General features: G+C 37.1%; 1 protein-coding gene across 3 annotated transcripts in view; it reads left to right on the top strand.

Annotated features, from left to right (window-relative positions):
• The window catches only part of SMOC2 (SPARC related modular calcium binding 2), a 140,796-nt gene that overhangs the window by 89,847 nt on the left and 34,452 nt on the right, over window positions 1–16,497 (top strand). For all 3 annotated transcript variants that reach the window (XM_039569489.1, XM_039569490.1, XM_039569491.1), the window contains exons 8-9: window positions 6,878–7,064; window positions 14,189–14,271. In XM_039569489.1, the coding sequence (XP_039425423.1) occupies window positions 6,878–7,064; window positions 14,189–14,271 (270 nt within the window). The remainder of the gene's footprint in view (window positions 1–6,877; window positions 7,065–14,188; window positions 14,272–16,497) is intronic.

Below are 16,497 nucleotides of genomic sequence, written 5' to 3' on the forward strand. Positions count from 1 at the left end.
GCATATGAAACCACATAGATAAATGAGAGCATCTGTCTGTGATTTATCCTTCTTTGTTCAGTGGAATAAAATACATAAATTAATCATTATGGCTGTGTTAAAGCCATGAGGTTTTTGCTTTTTGAGCCACAATCATCGGCCCAAGCTCCAAAAGTGCAAAATAGTGATCAGCTGTACATTGAGAGCTCTCTGAAAATGCACACAAGGGGCCTGCAATATTTGGTTCCCACAAGTTTTTTCACAAATGAGAAAAGATATGGATAGGAAAATTGCCAGCTTCCTCCAGGCTTTGAGAACCCTCATGCTGATGTGTATCTGAACCTAACGTAAATCAAAACACGTGGCAGCAGATGAGTATTAATGCTGTAATTTAGTCCTAGGTGTTGGTTGCCATCTAGATGTTGGATCTAAGGTTGCATGTTTATTAATGTTACCTATTTCTTACAATCAGTACTTGGTCCATGAACAAATATTAGGCTTAACTGGAAACATACGTGCATATGAATATGTTCAGCTGAAACCTGATGTATTGTCCATTGAATTTGATTGGTATTTTTCCATGGACTTTTATCTGGGGAAGCCTGGCCCACACAATACTCTTTGTTTGATCCAGGTTAATGAACAGCCTTTATAAGAAACTAGTAGCATGAGCAGATTAATTCTTGCATTTTTGTTGTAGCATTCAGCTGCACTTGATTCCAGTTAGACTCGAGGTTACTTGAAAGTGTCAAGAGGTGGCAGGCAGACAAATTCTTGTAAGAACAGGTCTTCTTAAAAAAGGCTGGTGAGAGATGCCCATGCTCTGGCCATGAGGGACAAGAAAACAACTTAGTGTACACAAAGGGTAGGAAGTTGGCAATCAAAGTGCATTATACCACTTCATGTACCTCTTCAGAGAAGGAATCCGTCATGCTAGAGAATGTCCAGACAAAAGCTGGAAACCCTGAAAAAATAGAAAGCCATGGAGTTACATCTTTCCTTTACTAGAATGACATAATTTAGGGAATTTTTGTCATTTGTATTAGCTGTGCTTATAGCAGGAACAGACTTAATGGGTTCTGGGTGATGAAATTGGTCAGCGACAGATAAAGAACTCGTTAGTTTACCTTGAAGGGGCGTGTTTGCTGGGGTTGGAATAACGGGGCCACTGCTCTAGTGGACCATTTCGCCATTCAGTCAGCTTGAACTCCTCTGCAGGAAATGCATAGCTTGAATAGAAATTATCCCACTTCCCACTTGACTTTCTAAAGTGAACATTTTAGTCATATGTGGAAATACAATTTGGTGTAATGTAAGTGGAATTCCATTCAATGAGACTTGAAGACTATGAAAAACTAGTTAAAAATGTAAAAACGTACTGTGATCAGTTTCCTTGGGGTGTATTAACTTCACTGGTTCAAAGAGGGTTCATCCTAAGCAAATGGATCAAATTCTTATTCTCATGAGATGCGAAATTTCTTGGAGGCTTGCATGGGTATAAATAGGATGACTATTTATCCACCCTAATGATGATGTATTGAAATAAACTAGCTCAAATCTTCTGTAAATCAGTATTTGAAGTATGCTTAAATTAGGCTTAATTAACTAGGACAGACAGATGATTTGAATAACACTCCAATTAGCAGAAATTGTCATACAATTGAAGTATACTAAAGTTTGGACATGATTATATTCTGTCTGTATATCCTCCCATAAAAAGGGTAGAACTGCAATATTAAATACCTGTAATGTTACACTGCAGTCCTCTAGAACATGCTTCTCACTTTTTGAAGTAGTTTTGTTCACAGGTTTCTTGTTACCTGCTTTCTAGAGAGAACACTGAGCTTCAAGCCCTAATAAATGATCCATTTACTCTGAAAACCAGGCTGTCTAAATTGTCCTTTCATGGCCCATTATGGTAATGAGAAAAGGAGGGAGCAGGAACCAACTGAAAACAGAATTTCTTGGAGTGGGATCTGTTTGTTATATACACATTGTGGGGTTAAGGAAATTGGAAGGAAATGTTTGTATAGTGGCAGGAAATGTTAACGTAACATTTGTAATTTTCTGCAGGTTTGACAACTTGTTTCTATGGAACACATTGAAATTTACACATAAATACAGTTACTTACATTTATGCAAAAAAACCACAACTCAAATTATTTGTAATCACAAAATTCCACACGTTGGGAGAAGTTGTGATAAGACACAGCAGAAAAACTGCTTGAATTTCTGAAATAAGGGGCCCGTTACAAGACTAACAAGATGATTATCATAACATACATAATACAGCACTCAGAGTTTTAGATGTGCACCAGAAAAATGCACAGTTAAATAGATTATTCAGGATGACTTTCCCAGAAAAGTCACTGCTATTCTCCTCTAGGACATTCCCTAGTAAACATTATTTAAAAGTTTAGGTAGCCCATCACAGATGAATAAATGGAGTCTTTAATAAATAATGATTTACAGTGTAACATCCTATTACTACTGAGGTATTTTTCTTAAAAACTAACTTAATTAATTTAAATTTTCTTAATTAACTTAAATTTTCTCTAAAATTTTTCTTGTAAATTAACTTGATTCATTGAAATCCAGACTGTTTTCTTAGGGATGACTGGCAAAAAAAATTGACCAAAGATTTTATACAAATCATGAAACTTATCCTCCGAGACATTAGCGGAAGTGTGTTTCTTATTGACAGAAGATGCAGCATTTCAGCTGGTTGTTTGTAATGGATTGTAATAGCATCTTAAACCAGAACATGAAAAATGTGTTTAGCAACTAATCTTTAAAATGAAAAGGGAAGAAATGGAATAACACCTTGACATAGGAAGTGTAACATACATTACATCTAAAGCATTTTTTTAACTCACTCTTAGGGGTGAGTAAGAATTTTACTTTGTCATTCAGTCATTGGGCAGATGGTACAATGGTTCTTGGTGTAAAACTGGACAAAAAGGTATATTTCCTTATATGATTGAAATGTCTGTATTGAATCACCAATGCTTATAAGTGATATAAAATAAAATGTAGTTTGGGTAAAAAATGCAGAGAAGTTTATTAACCTGAAATAAATTATCACAGCTAAGCTATAGTGCTGGCTAGCATGATACACTATGCAGAAAGGATTTTTTTAGCCATGTTTAACTAATTTTTTTACTAAGATGCTTGGAAAGTATCTCTTTTTTTCTGGCAAGACAAAACTGAAGGAATTAAGTGAAATAACAACAGTGTAAGCACATTCCTTGAAAAGAAGAAACTGGAGTATCAGTGCTTTTCTGTTCCCAGAAAGAATGTTATTGTAGTAACACATTCCAGAGAAAGTTTGATGCATTTTAATGAGTAAGGTATTTTATCCTACTTTTATTGTGGCATAGATCCTTTTCCATATGAACTTTATGAACTTCTGGCATCCATCTGTTATGGTTCCAGTTCATAGTTGTTGTCAGATTGTTTGGACAAACTGTCAGAGATTTTCTAAGCTAATGACATTTATCACTGGTTCTCCTGGGAAATGAACGTTTGTTGACCATGACTCTTCTGACGTTACAAAGGCAATTATTTTCAGTGGTATGGTATCTCTTGTGATAAGAGCTCTTCACATCACAGGGCTACAGTTGCATCTTTCCACTACTCCTGTTGTAAATAATTGAAAGAAAAGTTTGAAAGGGGATGAATGGCTCCCTCGGAGAGGAAATCACACAGAGGATTAATGTTCTGGTTCTGGCAGGCAGGATTATAGATAAGCACTTTAGGTAGGAACAATGTTCGAGTGGGGAAAACAAACAGGGAAGTAGTAATGGTGACACAAATGGTTTTGTCCGAAGTGTACAAAAACCATTAGACTTCAGAAATTACTCTCTTGAGCAGATTGCCTGATAGCTGACCTGAAGCTCATTATCCATTGTCTAAGGGAGAAAAATGATAAGCTATTCTGCACTTTTGTTGCATAAAATTAATGAACTCTGTTCAGCAGATTTATAAAAAGACAGTCATTTGGCTCATAGATAACTGATAGATGTAGTGTGTATCACATTCTTTTTTTTTCCTAATTTGTTAGAAATAATCTAGATTTTATCTGTCAACTAATTCAAGCCCAATGATAAGTTCCTCTGCTTGTTAAAATTTCCCATCTGTAAGGGAAAGATAAGAAATTAAAAGTTTCAAGAAGGGGAAAGTCCTTTCTCTTTAAACCTTCCTTTGATTACTGTCTGCTCTGTTTCCAGTCTCACTTGTGATGTTAAGTTCAAGCAGTCTTCTGACTGTCCATCCTAAAGCTATAAGCCACATTTTCAGCCCTCCTGTGACATCTTCCCCATAATTCTGCTTTTCTGTACCTCTAATGTTTAAAACCAGACCTAAGGGAGAAAAAGGACCAGAAGAAACATGACCTAATGCAAAAAATACAAATTTGTAGCTTGAGAAACAGCTTGTAGAAAATCTTGCTTCAGCAAGTCAACCAATAAAGGCCAGTTATCTAAGTCTAACACTGTCTCCTAAACCACCTCAAAACAGGTGATTGCACTGGCCCATGAGTCAGCAATGCAGTCCTTCATGGGTTGTTTCAATCAGTAGAAATTAGAGGTTCACAGAAATTAGGGAGTGTGCCTTATGCCCACAGCTGAAACAGTCCATATCTGCTTCTGTGCTGGGAATTTTCCATCACACCCTCTCGGTTCAGACACATTTTGTCTATCTGGATGACCTGACTATGTGGTCTTTATACCCCAGAGTATTTTCTAAACAAAGTTGGGAGAATAAAAATGTATTGCTCCTCTAGGTTTCAGAGAGATAAGAATACCTACCCCATGTTATGTTGCTAGTTATAAGGACGTAAACCACGAGAAGGTCGCAGTAGCTAATGGCGAGGTCCCAAGGTTTATCAGTACAAAAGAGATATTAATCTAATGGAGTTTAAAGAGGAGTAATGATTTCCTCCCTCTCATCTGCTTCACCCCATTTGCTCTTTTTTGTTTGATTATATACAAAACATAAAAAGTGAACAACTAAGGTAAGTGATGTGTTTCTAGGGTTGTCACGCCTTGTTTCTTGATAATCATTATAATCCATATTCACTGAAAGGAAGATTTATTTTGGCAGCTGTAGGAGGATGTTGGTGACAGATTTCTACTTTGTCAAACTATAGTTATTTTTGTGAAGGTTTCAACATGCAAATAATTAATATTTCCCTTTTTTAAAGAGTGTTTCTGTCGCTACTACACTGATTCTCTAAGTACACTTTATTATCTAAACACTGGCAATTTGAGAGGTATTCCATCTCTGTTTATGTCAGTGGGTAGACCAAGACAAAAACATGCAAAATCATTGACTTACCTAGATACCCTGTTCAAATACTATATGAAACAAAAGAGGAAAAAAGTCAGCTAAAGACCTCCATCTGTGCCTTGTGTAATCAAGCTAGCGAGTGATATCCTCTTTTTTTAAACCTTTTACGTGGATTGGAAAAAACCACTCAGTTTTGTAAACCAGGCCATTGTGTAAGTGGAATTGTGTGCCATTTAAAGTGTCAAAGTATTTAGCTTCCTACCACCTTTTCTCCTCCACAGAAGTCTTACTGATTTTCGACATTTACATTTGCAAAAGTCTGTCAAGGAGCAGTAGTATTCTGGTCATGATTAGTGAATTTCTGTCAGTTTGTGCCTATAATTTGCAAAGCATTTTCTGAACTCTGTGGATAAAAGAAAACAAGATTACCCTAAAGCTGAAATTTGTTAAAATGGACTAGAAAATTCAGTCAGGATTCAACTTGTTCTTTGTGGACTGACTTATTAAAAGTCAAAAAGTAAATTCTTTAACTGATTTGAAAAAAGAGCATATATTACCCACAATTTTTTTTAATTGTAACATTAAAATGACTGTTCTTTAACTGAAGAGAATCTCTTATTGATTGAAATTCTACTAGCTTGAAATTTTCCTGTCAGTAGTTTGAATGTCTGTAGAGTGCTTAATATTCTTGTTTTTCAAATATTAAGTTTTTTTTTTCCTACTGGATAGTTTGGAAATTATACAGAAACTGTATTATTTAACAATCTAAATTTCACATAACAGAAGAGTGATTTTAAAGTCCCTGGAAAAAATAAGGGCTTGAGTAAAGAGTCTCTCTCATTTACTGTCTCTGAAGTGCCACATGTACCAGTTTAGTAGTGACCAAAAATCCTCACCAGAGGTGTTATTTTACTGATTGGTGTAAACTGATAGGCCTTCTCAGGCCCTGTGTTTTCTGCTCTTTCCACCTTGCCTCATAGTTTCATGTAAAGGCTGAGAATGTATATATGTAAGTTTTTCACACACTCAGAAAGTTTTTGGACATACTGATTACATTACATAAAAATGTATTACTTTTTTTCATGGGTCTTTGCTCTCCAGAGCAAATGATGCATTGCCAATGCTAGAATCACCACAAAAGGATGTGGGAGAATTATCACTGTGTTAAGAGATTGCTTCAAAACTGGAAAAAATGAGCAGAATATAAACATCCAAATGAATATCTAGATGAATAATTCATTTAAGGAATCCTAAGCAGATGGATTTTTACTGTTCTCTCTGAAAAGAATCAGTACTTTAGGGACTGTGGAGTGGATGAAGATTTTTTTAAGGTCACAAAGTATTTACTTACCCATAGATTGTATCAAGTAGAGGAAAGGGGGAATTCAAGGTGTTATTAGGACTATAAAATGAAGCAGCTTCATAAAAGGAAATTAAACTTTCTAACAGTATATAGCCTAAACCAGTGTAGTTGGTATTTGGGCTGTAGCAAGCCTTCTCAAAGAAAATACTTATATGCAATCAAAGAAAGATATAAAATCTGTTTGATAAATCTAGTAGGCTCTTCCCATCTATCTTCTTCAATACTTTTTTCTTTTCCATCTGAAAGCATCGTCATGTGATCAAGAACTTCAGTCAGCCCTGGAGGAAGCAAAACAGCCCCAGAAAGACAATGTGTTCATTCCAGAGTGTGCTCAGGGCGGCCTCTACAAACCAGTGCAGTGCCATCCTTCCACAGGCTACTGCTGGTGTGTTCTGGTGGATACGGGACGTCCCATCCCCGGTACATCAACAAGGTAAGGGAGTACACGTTCAGTTCTCAAAAGCTGTAGTGAGAACATGCCCTAGTGTCCATGGACTATGATGTAGGTTTCTGTTGCTGGTGGAATTATGTCATATAGTTTTTTTCCACTGTAAAGTGAAATGTTTTGAGAGACATCAAGAATTAGGGCCAGATGGCCATGGGCTCTTTCTGCAAGGACACAGGCAGTTTGCTGTCCTATTCCTCTTCTTTACTCCTATTTTGTGCTGGGAATCCAAGGGTTGGAGCATATAATGAATAATCCCAGAGGAAATTTCACAGTCCTTACCCTGAATATAAAATAACCAAGTAAGATGGTCTATGACAGAAACCACGTCCAACCTCAGAAATGCTTAGTTATTTTTCCAGCAACCTCCTCAACTATTTCATATGACAGGCTTTGATGGAACAACTCCTCGGGAAGTCATTGAGAGGAAATATCATTTTAGTGTGTTATTAATAGAAGGTTGGAGTTCAGTCATCTCAGCTGAGCCGGATATATGGTAAAGTGTTGTGAGCCACACAGTGCAGATGTAGGCAAAGCAGATATCAGGTTCCAAAGGATGCTATTTAAGTTGGTTATTGAGGTTTGGCACTTGTAGGAATGCTGTAGAAGCTCATATAGAGCTGGCAAGCAGCATGGGTATCTTGATGCAATCATAACTCTTTTCTAACTCAGGCAAAATCATTTTTTAATGATTTGCATAGGGTTTGTGAAAGAAACACACATTATAAGCCACTTGCTGTAAAATAGTATATTCTTGGAGAGGCTTTTTTCATGTATTCTTCAAGTGCTGATTTATTGCTAGCTGTTTATACCATGGCCTAGAATATGCCAATTACAGTACCATCTGAAGTGGACTTGATGATCTTAGAGGTCTTTTCCAGCCTTAGTGATTCCATGATTTTATGACTTAAAGTTGCTGTTGATCTACTGATTCTGGCAAGTTGAGGTCCATAAATGGTCAAAACAGAATAGTCTAAATTTGATCCTGAAACTATAGGATCAGTATACATATTGTGTGAGGATGTAAAGATGACTTTTAGAGATTCCTGATACTCCCTTCTATGCTCTTTCTCTGTTCTCCACCCCTAGGTTTGTTCACTGTTTCTTCTTTTTAGTAATAATCTTTCTTTGAATGAATAACTTAAATAATTTTATTTCCTGTTCCCTAATTTGAGTCCAAATAATCTTCTTGTGCTCATCAAGCAATGGGGCTTCTGCTGTGGTTTTGTTTTTGTTGGGTTTTGGTTTTTGGTGGGGTCTTTTTTGGTTTTTCGTTTTTGTTTGAATTTGTGTTTTTTCCTGTGTGTTTTTGGTTTGGGTTTTTTTTTGGGGGGAGGGGTTTGTGGTGGGGTTTTTTTGGTTTTTGGTTGTTTTTTTTTTTAGTTCTTACTGATATCATTTTATTATAGTCACAGAATACCTGAGATTGGTAGCGACCTCTGGAGATTCTCTGGTCCAACCCCTCTACTCAAAGCATCATCTAGAGTGGATTGCTAGGGCCTATGTCCTGTTCATTCTGAGTATTTCTAAGGATCAGGAATTCATAGCCTCTCTAAGCAGCCTGTTTGATCACCATCATAGTTAAAAATAAGGGATTTTTGTACATTTGCATGAAATTTTCTGTATTTTATTTTGTGTCCATTGCCTTTTTTCCTGCCTCTGGACATCACCAAGAAGATTCTGAACCCCTTTCATTATTTTCCTCTCTTTGGATACTTAGAGACAACATTAAGATCCTTCCTGAGCCTTCTCTTCTCCAGGTGAATGTTGTCAGCACCCTTTCCTTACTATATCAAATGCTTCAGTCAATTATATTCATGGCCCTTTGCTCCACTCACTCCAGTATGTCCATGTCTCTCTTGTTTGGGGAGCTCAGAGCTGGACACAACATTGCAGATATGTCTCATTGTCCCATTGTGAATCAGAGGGAAAGGACCTCTTCCCTTGACCTGATGGGAGTACTTTTTCTAATGCAACCCTGGAGGCTGCTGGCCTTCTTTGCTGCCTCATACTCAGCATCCATCAGAAATACCGTGTTCTTGCTTCAAAGTTGCTTTCCAGCTGGTTGGCCCCATCCTGTACTGGTGCAGGGTGTTAATCTTTGCCAGGTGCAAGAATTTTGCATTTTCTTTTTTTTGAACTTCATGAGATTCCTGCATTTCTGCAGCCTGTTGAAGCTCCTCTGAATGGCAGCACAGCTGTCTTGTGTATCAGACACTTCCTCCCAATTTTGTATCATCTGCAAACTTAATAAAGTTGTTCCATGTCCCATCTTCCTGGTCACTAAGGAAGAGGTTAAACAATATTGTCTCTACGAGCTTTGGGGCTTTCCAGTGGTGACTGGCTTCCAGCAGAAATTTTGCTGCTGATCCCAAATATTTGATGCTGGCTGTTCAGCCAGTTTTCAGCACACCTCTCTGCTCATTTATCTAGTACATACTTCATCTGCTTGTCTATGAGAATGTGATTAGAGACAGTGTCAAAAGCCTAGTTAGAATTAAGATAAGTAATATCTGCCTGTCTCACCGTATCCACTGAGTAAGTTACAGAATCATAGAAAGCTGCAGCATTGGCCAAGCATGATTCCCTCTTCATAATTCTATCCTGACTACTGTCAATCACCTTCTTCTTCATATGTTTTGAAATAGCTTCTAGGAGGATTTACTTCATCACCTTCTCAGAAACTGAGGTAAGTCTTTCTGGCTTATTTGACTCTTCCTTGCCCTGCTTGAACACAGAAGTGACATTGGCTTTCTTCCAGTCCCCAGGAACCTTCCCCAGTCAGTACAACCTTTCAGATATAATTAAGAGTGGCCCACAAATCAGCCAGCTCCCTCAGGACTTGTGGGTACGTCCCATCAGGTTCCATGGAGTTGTGTATATCCAATTTGTTCAAACAATCCCTGACTTGATCCTTCACCACCCAGGATAAGTCTTCCTTGCTCTAGACTTTACTACTGATGTCAAGGACCTGGGATTCCTGAAGACTGTTTTTACAAGTAAAGACCAAGGAGAAGGTGCCATCAAGTACTTCTGCCTTCTCTCTGTCCTTTGCCACAAGGTCTCTTGTCCCACCCAGCAGCAGGCTCACACTTCCCTTGTCTTCTTTTTGCTGCTGATATGCATGTTAGAAGTTCTTCTTGTTGCCTTCATGCTCCTTAGCAGATTCCTAACCCCATCCCTGCACACTTGAACAGTGTCTATTCCTCCTGTATCAGCTGACCCTTTCTATGCTTCCTTTTTAAGTGTGAATTTTGTTAGGTGATCTTTGCTCATCTGTTCAGGCTTCCTGCCACATCCTGCATGTCAGGATGAACCGTTTATGAAACTGGAGGTGATGATCCTTAAAAATAAACCAGCTTGCTTTCCTATTCATATGTATAGTGCAGTATGTGCCATTTTGGCTCCTACTGTCATACAGACGGGAATTCTAGGTCTTCCCAAGCCCTTGATGAATCACCTATGGACCTAGAATCAGTCTCTGTCTCTTTTTTTTCCTGTTTGGTCTGCTGGGCTCTTGTTTTTGGCAACTACACAGTCACTCAGCTGTGGGAGAAGAGGCGGCAGGAAGACCTTTCACTGTGCTGCATGTCTCTAAGGTTGGAAGACTGGAAAATTGGATTCAATCTTTCCATGCATATGGTTTTGACACAGAAGTGCTCTGCCTGATGACTGATATTAAAAAGATCAGCTGCTGTGTTCTTGACTAGTTCTAATTTTTCAGCTTTGTTAGACTTAAGGTCAGTCCTCAGTGAAGCTCTGCGGAAGTAAAATTTAGTAATATCCCCAAAGAGGACATTTCTGAGCACAGATGGGTAAGGAGAGTACTCAGTTTTAGGAATTTCATACTAAATAAAGAATGACTGGTGTATTTAGGAATCTACAGTCTTGGTAAACAAGCAGGTGGGATTACTGCCTGGAGTTTAAGAGGAATGTCTAGACGTCATTTCTGAGAAATATTTAGGTGGGCTGGAATCCCATTAATTATTTCTCGATTTTAATTTTTTTTTCTGTATTGATAAAATTAAATGGTTTTTTTCTCAGGCAGAGGGAATTAAAGGGGGATCAGAATATTATGAGGAATATACAGTTCTCTTTTTGTAATTCTTGTACAATGGAAAGAATGAATATGTGAGTCTTTCCTGCTTTAAACAACCAGGAGCTTTTGAAAAATTTTGTGTACTATCTTTCAGTTTTCCACTGCAAAATACAAATTAAAAGATGTTTAAACTCTGCTGTAGGAACAGATAACATTAGTACTCCTGGTAGCAAGATGGATGCATAGCATACTGCAATCTCTGTTCTGCAAATAAGAACTGAATCACTGAGGGACCACAATGAAAGGATAGACAGATCTGGGAAGCTATTGCCAGAACAGCTCAATATTCTGCGTGTTCTTTGTTTTGAATGTATTAATGAGGATGACATTTGTCATATTATAAGGTTTTGAACACCTCAATAAATGGCAGTCACATTAAATAAGATCCTCAAAATGAAGGGAAATTATTAATATTCATTTACCTTCTAATACACTGTCATCTGAAAAAAAGACAAACCATTTGTCAGTGAAGGTATTTCAGAAAAAAATAATCTTACTCTAGAGTTAAAATAAAGTTATGTCAATGAAGAGTCTCTCTAGGACATTTAAGACAGTAAGACTTAGAAGAAATAGATGAAGTTGTGGAAAAAATCTGGATTAAAAGGAGGCAGTGCATTTAAAGGGTAAAAACAACCATTCCCACAAAAGTCTATCAGTGTGGTCCTCACCAGCTGGCTCCCAATGCCTCTTGGAAATCACAGCATGAACCTCACCCTTTTTGCTCAGTGGGGGCCGTGGGGCTGTGTGACTTTTGTGACTTTTTAGCAACTAGGATCTTGTGCAGAGTACCCCATACTTGCACAAGATTCTCTAAACTTAAGAAAATCCATAAATAATCTGTTTCATGAAGCTGCCCACACTGTAGAATCCTTCCTGTGGACGCCTCTGTCTTCTACTGCTTTGTACACCTCAGTAAATCTCATCACTTCCCAGCAGACTGATCAGAGGTATAAAGCAGTTTTCATAAGCCCTTGGTAATTCTAGATATACATTTACTGCTAGGGATTCTTTCCCTTTTTAAATTCAAAAGAGTAACTTGGGATGTCTTTTAACTACACTATTTTTAACCTGACAGTGCTCCATTCTGACATACTATCCCGTTCCCACTCTTTCTCCATGAAAGCTGAGGCAAGTCTGTTTTTCTTATCAGTTTTAAGCATGGCTGTTCCTGTATGGTAAATTTTAAATGACTTGTTTTCTTTCTTCAGTTGCTTTAAAGACTTAAACATAGACTTTTCACATTGCAGCATTTTAACAACTGCTGGGCTTTTATAGATTTAGTTTGTGTATGATGAACTACATGTGTTAAACTACATTTAACAAAAATATCAGCCAGAAGGGTAGAAGAGTAGAGGCCAAAATATAAAATGAAGGCACAGAGCAGCCACAGTAACGAAAAAGAAGGAGGGGAATGCAGAGTCAGGTATCAGATTAATCAGGGGCCAGGCTCTTTGCCAGATACTGCATTAGTGAGTATTGCTCAGAGACTTCCCTTTCACTGTTTTCTTGGCTGATTGAAGTGGTCATCCATCAGGTGTCTGAATCCAACCCATGTTATCAAAGCACCTTCTATTTCTGCCATTCTTTAGGGTAAAAAAGAGTCTTTAGCTCTCCCACGTCCATGAAAACAGCACTGTACCTTCTTGCAGCAGCCAAAATTTGGTGGGCCAGTAGTCAGTTTCATCAGAAGATGTGTAAATAAATTAAGCCCTCAAAGGAAAAATAATATTGTGGTTTTCTATGCTGCCTGATAATTAAGATCAAAATATTTAGGCATTGCTTTTAGAAGCAGTCTGGCCTGAATCCAGAACATTGCCACCATTCAATGTTTGTAGAAATATTTTGTTCCAAAAGAATTTGGATTAGTATATTTTAATATGACATTTTATTATGCCACTCAGTAAATGTGATTTTGGTGAAGTTAGAGTAGGAGAACTTCAGTTATATAAACTATGAAAGAATCTAGATAAAAGAATCAGTGAACAAGTACATGCACACACATGTAAGTAGACACAATTCATGTTCGCCTAACTGAGAATTTAAACTTTCTCTGAAATGCTACATGCTAAGTTCTGCAACTTCAACCTATGTTAGGATAATAAAGTAAAAATCTCTCAGAAAGAGATTCTGTCGAGGTGAGTGAAAAACCACCATGCATTGATAGTGGGACATGGAAGAAGAGATGAAATTCAGCAGCAGATGCTCCCATGCCTCCTGGTCTTGCATAAAGGATATTGCTGGTGGTGTTGCGTAAGTCAGTGTTTGTTGGAAGTACAAATAGCACAGTTTCTTGTTACCAGTTGGACTAACAAAGTGACTTTAAGTAAACTCAGTAAGCATAGAAGAGCCAGAATATTCCAGCAGCAGGTGGAGATTCAATCTTTTTCACAATTCACTTCAAGCAGCTCCAGCCCAATCACCTTCCTTCTGTAAATCCTATCAGTTCTTAACTCTTGTTCAAAACATTTGTGGTTAACCCTTCTTACTTAAACTATTTTTTTCTTTTTGAGAAGATACAGTAACACATGAATTTAGAGCTGCAGTAGTACCTAACTGCAGTACCTGCCTTGCTGTGATTTTGAAATTGCTTCTCTGGCGTTTCCCAACGTGAATACTGTTTGCGATATTGTTTATGACTTTTTGGTTTTGTAGGTGGGGGACAGCCTTATTTTTTTTCTTGATTCTGTGGGGTTTTTTTGGTATAGTTTTCAAAATAATTTCTATTTTGTACTAATTTATAGCAATTCTTTAGTTTTCCTCCCAGTAGAAAGGGCTTTAGAAGAGAGAATACTTTTTTAGTTTGGTATCAACTCCTGGAGCATAGAGATGGGTTTCTTTGGGGCCAGTGAAAAATAGGCAGATGAGATTGCATTGCCCTCTGAATGAAAATACAGGCTTATTCTGTGACTACAAGAAGGTAAGAGGTTTTTTTTGGACTACAAAATTGGAAATAAATTAAGTCTTAATCAAATTAACCTTGACTGGTTTTATTCTCTCCCTGTGTGTTCTTTAGGTATGAACAACCTAAATGTGATAATGGTGCCAGAGCTCACCCAACAAAAACAAAGGATTTGTACAAAGGACGCCAACTTCAAGGTCAGTGAAACTGATAAATTTAAGTTTATGCATTTCAATGCTTTATTTATTCACTGCAGTAAATTAGAAAGCAGTTCCTTACACTATATCAAAACGATGTATCTTTTAGAAATCACTACATTGATTTGCCACTAACTGAAGTCTTTGACTTTGGAGCAGTGTATGTTAATTTGGGTCTTGGGATATTGTCAGAGAAAGAAAGGCTCATTTTAGTCAGTAGTTTAATGGCAGTCACATTTACTTACTGGAATTATTCTTTGCTCCTGTCATATCAGGGAAATTGGCAAATATATCCAGGATAACTTAACCTATACTTCATAATCCTTGTTCTAGCAAAATCCATGGGACATTTACCTCCATCTTCAAATCAGTCTAAAACATCTATCCATCTTACTTTCCTCCAAGAGTATCTTTGTCAATTTGCCTCAGAGTGATACTTTTTTTTCATTATTCCCTGTTGCAGTAAAAAAATGTTGGTATTTATTAAAGTTTTCATTTTTTTCACACTTTTTATAATCATGTGAGAGATCTTATCTATGGATAGTTGAGCTACACAGAATTCAGTAGACTTCCTTAATTTTTGAAATGGCTTTTTAGTATGCCTGAATAACTTGAGGTGTAGCAGGTTTAGTGATATTGCACATTATGAGAGAATTACAAGTCACTGTCAGCCATCGTAAAAAACCAGAAAGAAGTAAATAATATGTGCAGACCTTTCATGTCACGAAAAATATTCTAGTTTAGCCACCCAAAGAAACATTTAGACAATAATTCTCAACTAATGTGCCTATCAGTGTTGAAGTGCATATTGAATGAACACACATTAATATTCTCTGTCATGAAATAAATTTAATTACAAATTAAAAAAATACTAGCTATAACTCTATGTTGTGTTCTACATACAAGCTAATCAAACGATCTGGTTGAAGATGCCCTGCTCATTGTTGGGGGGCTGGACAAGATGACCTTCAAGGGTCCCTTCCAACCCAAATTATTCTGTGCTATTTTACAACTCCACGGAAACCAGTGGAAAGTTAGCCATCTGCAAAAATTTATTTCACACAGCACTTCCATAGTTACAGACTTGGATGATTACTTGATTTTATGTGGCGTTTTTTTCTGAGTGAGAAGAACTTGACTCAGAAGATACTATAGCAGAGCAGAAGTTGAACAAGTTTTGCTGTTGAAAATATCACTTCCAGGTCAATCTTACCTTTTGCTAAATATTTTGCAAAGCATTTGCTAGATGGAATCTTAGAGGGAGAATGGGCAGGTGAAGGTTTTTAAGATTTCATATATCTAGTTTTTGTCTAAACTGCTAGTGCTTTTACAAAGTACAACAATAAAGATTTATCCAAAATCAAGTTACTTTTCCAGTGAACTACTTCACAACAATTTTCGATGCTGCAAGCTCCTACCTGATAAATTAATTTTCATTAAGTTAGGCCATGGCATTTTTATTTTCCTTTTTTTCCATTATGTTATTTGCATTATGTGTGCTTTAGTCCAAAAATCCACTACAGCAATGCAAACATATAATTACCATAATTGATATGTATGACATGGATTTGCTCTCTCTCAGGTTACTTAATCTTTGACTTCCAAATGCCTTGTGTTATTTTAAAATGAGGCAAACACCAAAATTTCTTAAATGCTTACAGGTTTGCTAGAAGAATCACCTTCTTTTACTCTGCAGCAGCATGGAATAAGTACATGCCTGTAGAAGTAACGGGGAAGAGGCTACTTCCCTGTTGCAGTTGTGTTAAGATGGCTTTTTTTTCTTCTTTCTCTCTCTGTAAAGCTAAATGCACAGGTCTTCAAGTGGCAAATTTCCCTCTTATCCTGCAAACTCTATAACAAGTAAAATGAACTGAATTTTACTTGTTCTTGATCTTGTACAGGTGTTTCTAGTTGTTAACAAGTAACACAAAGTTGTGCAAATAGCTAATATGAATCAACTTTTTAATAGCAATGAATCACTGTTCAAAGTTTCTCTATTGTAAGCAGCCTTGCAAAGGCAAGTTTGCATCTGTGTTGTCTAAATTTAAATGTAGCATTTAATTTCTGAGTCGTGCCAGGACTGAATAAAGAAAAAGTATGTTAATTGGATACTTATTTTTAAGGAATAATACATTTTTGTAAGGATGGGTTTGCTTGATTTGCTGATTATAGCCACAAAAATGCAATAGCCCTGGGTGAAACCACTGTGACTGCCTACCGTGTAAA

Source organism: Corvus cornix, chromosome 3, assembly GCF_000738735.6.
Source record: "Corvus cornix cornix isolate S_Up_H32 chromosome 3, ASM73873v5, whole genome shotgun sequence".
Taxonomy (NCBI): Eukaryota; Metazoa; Chordata; class Aves; order Passeriformes; family Corvidae; genus Corvus; species Corvus cornix.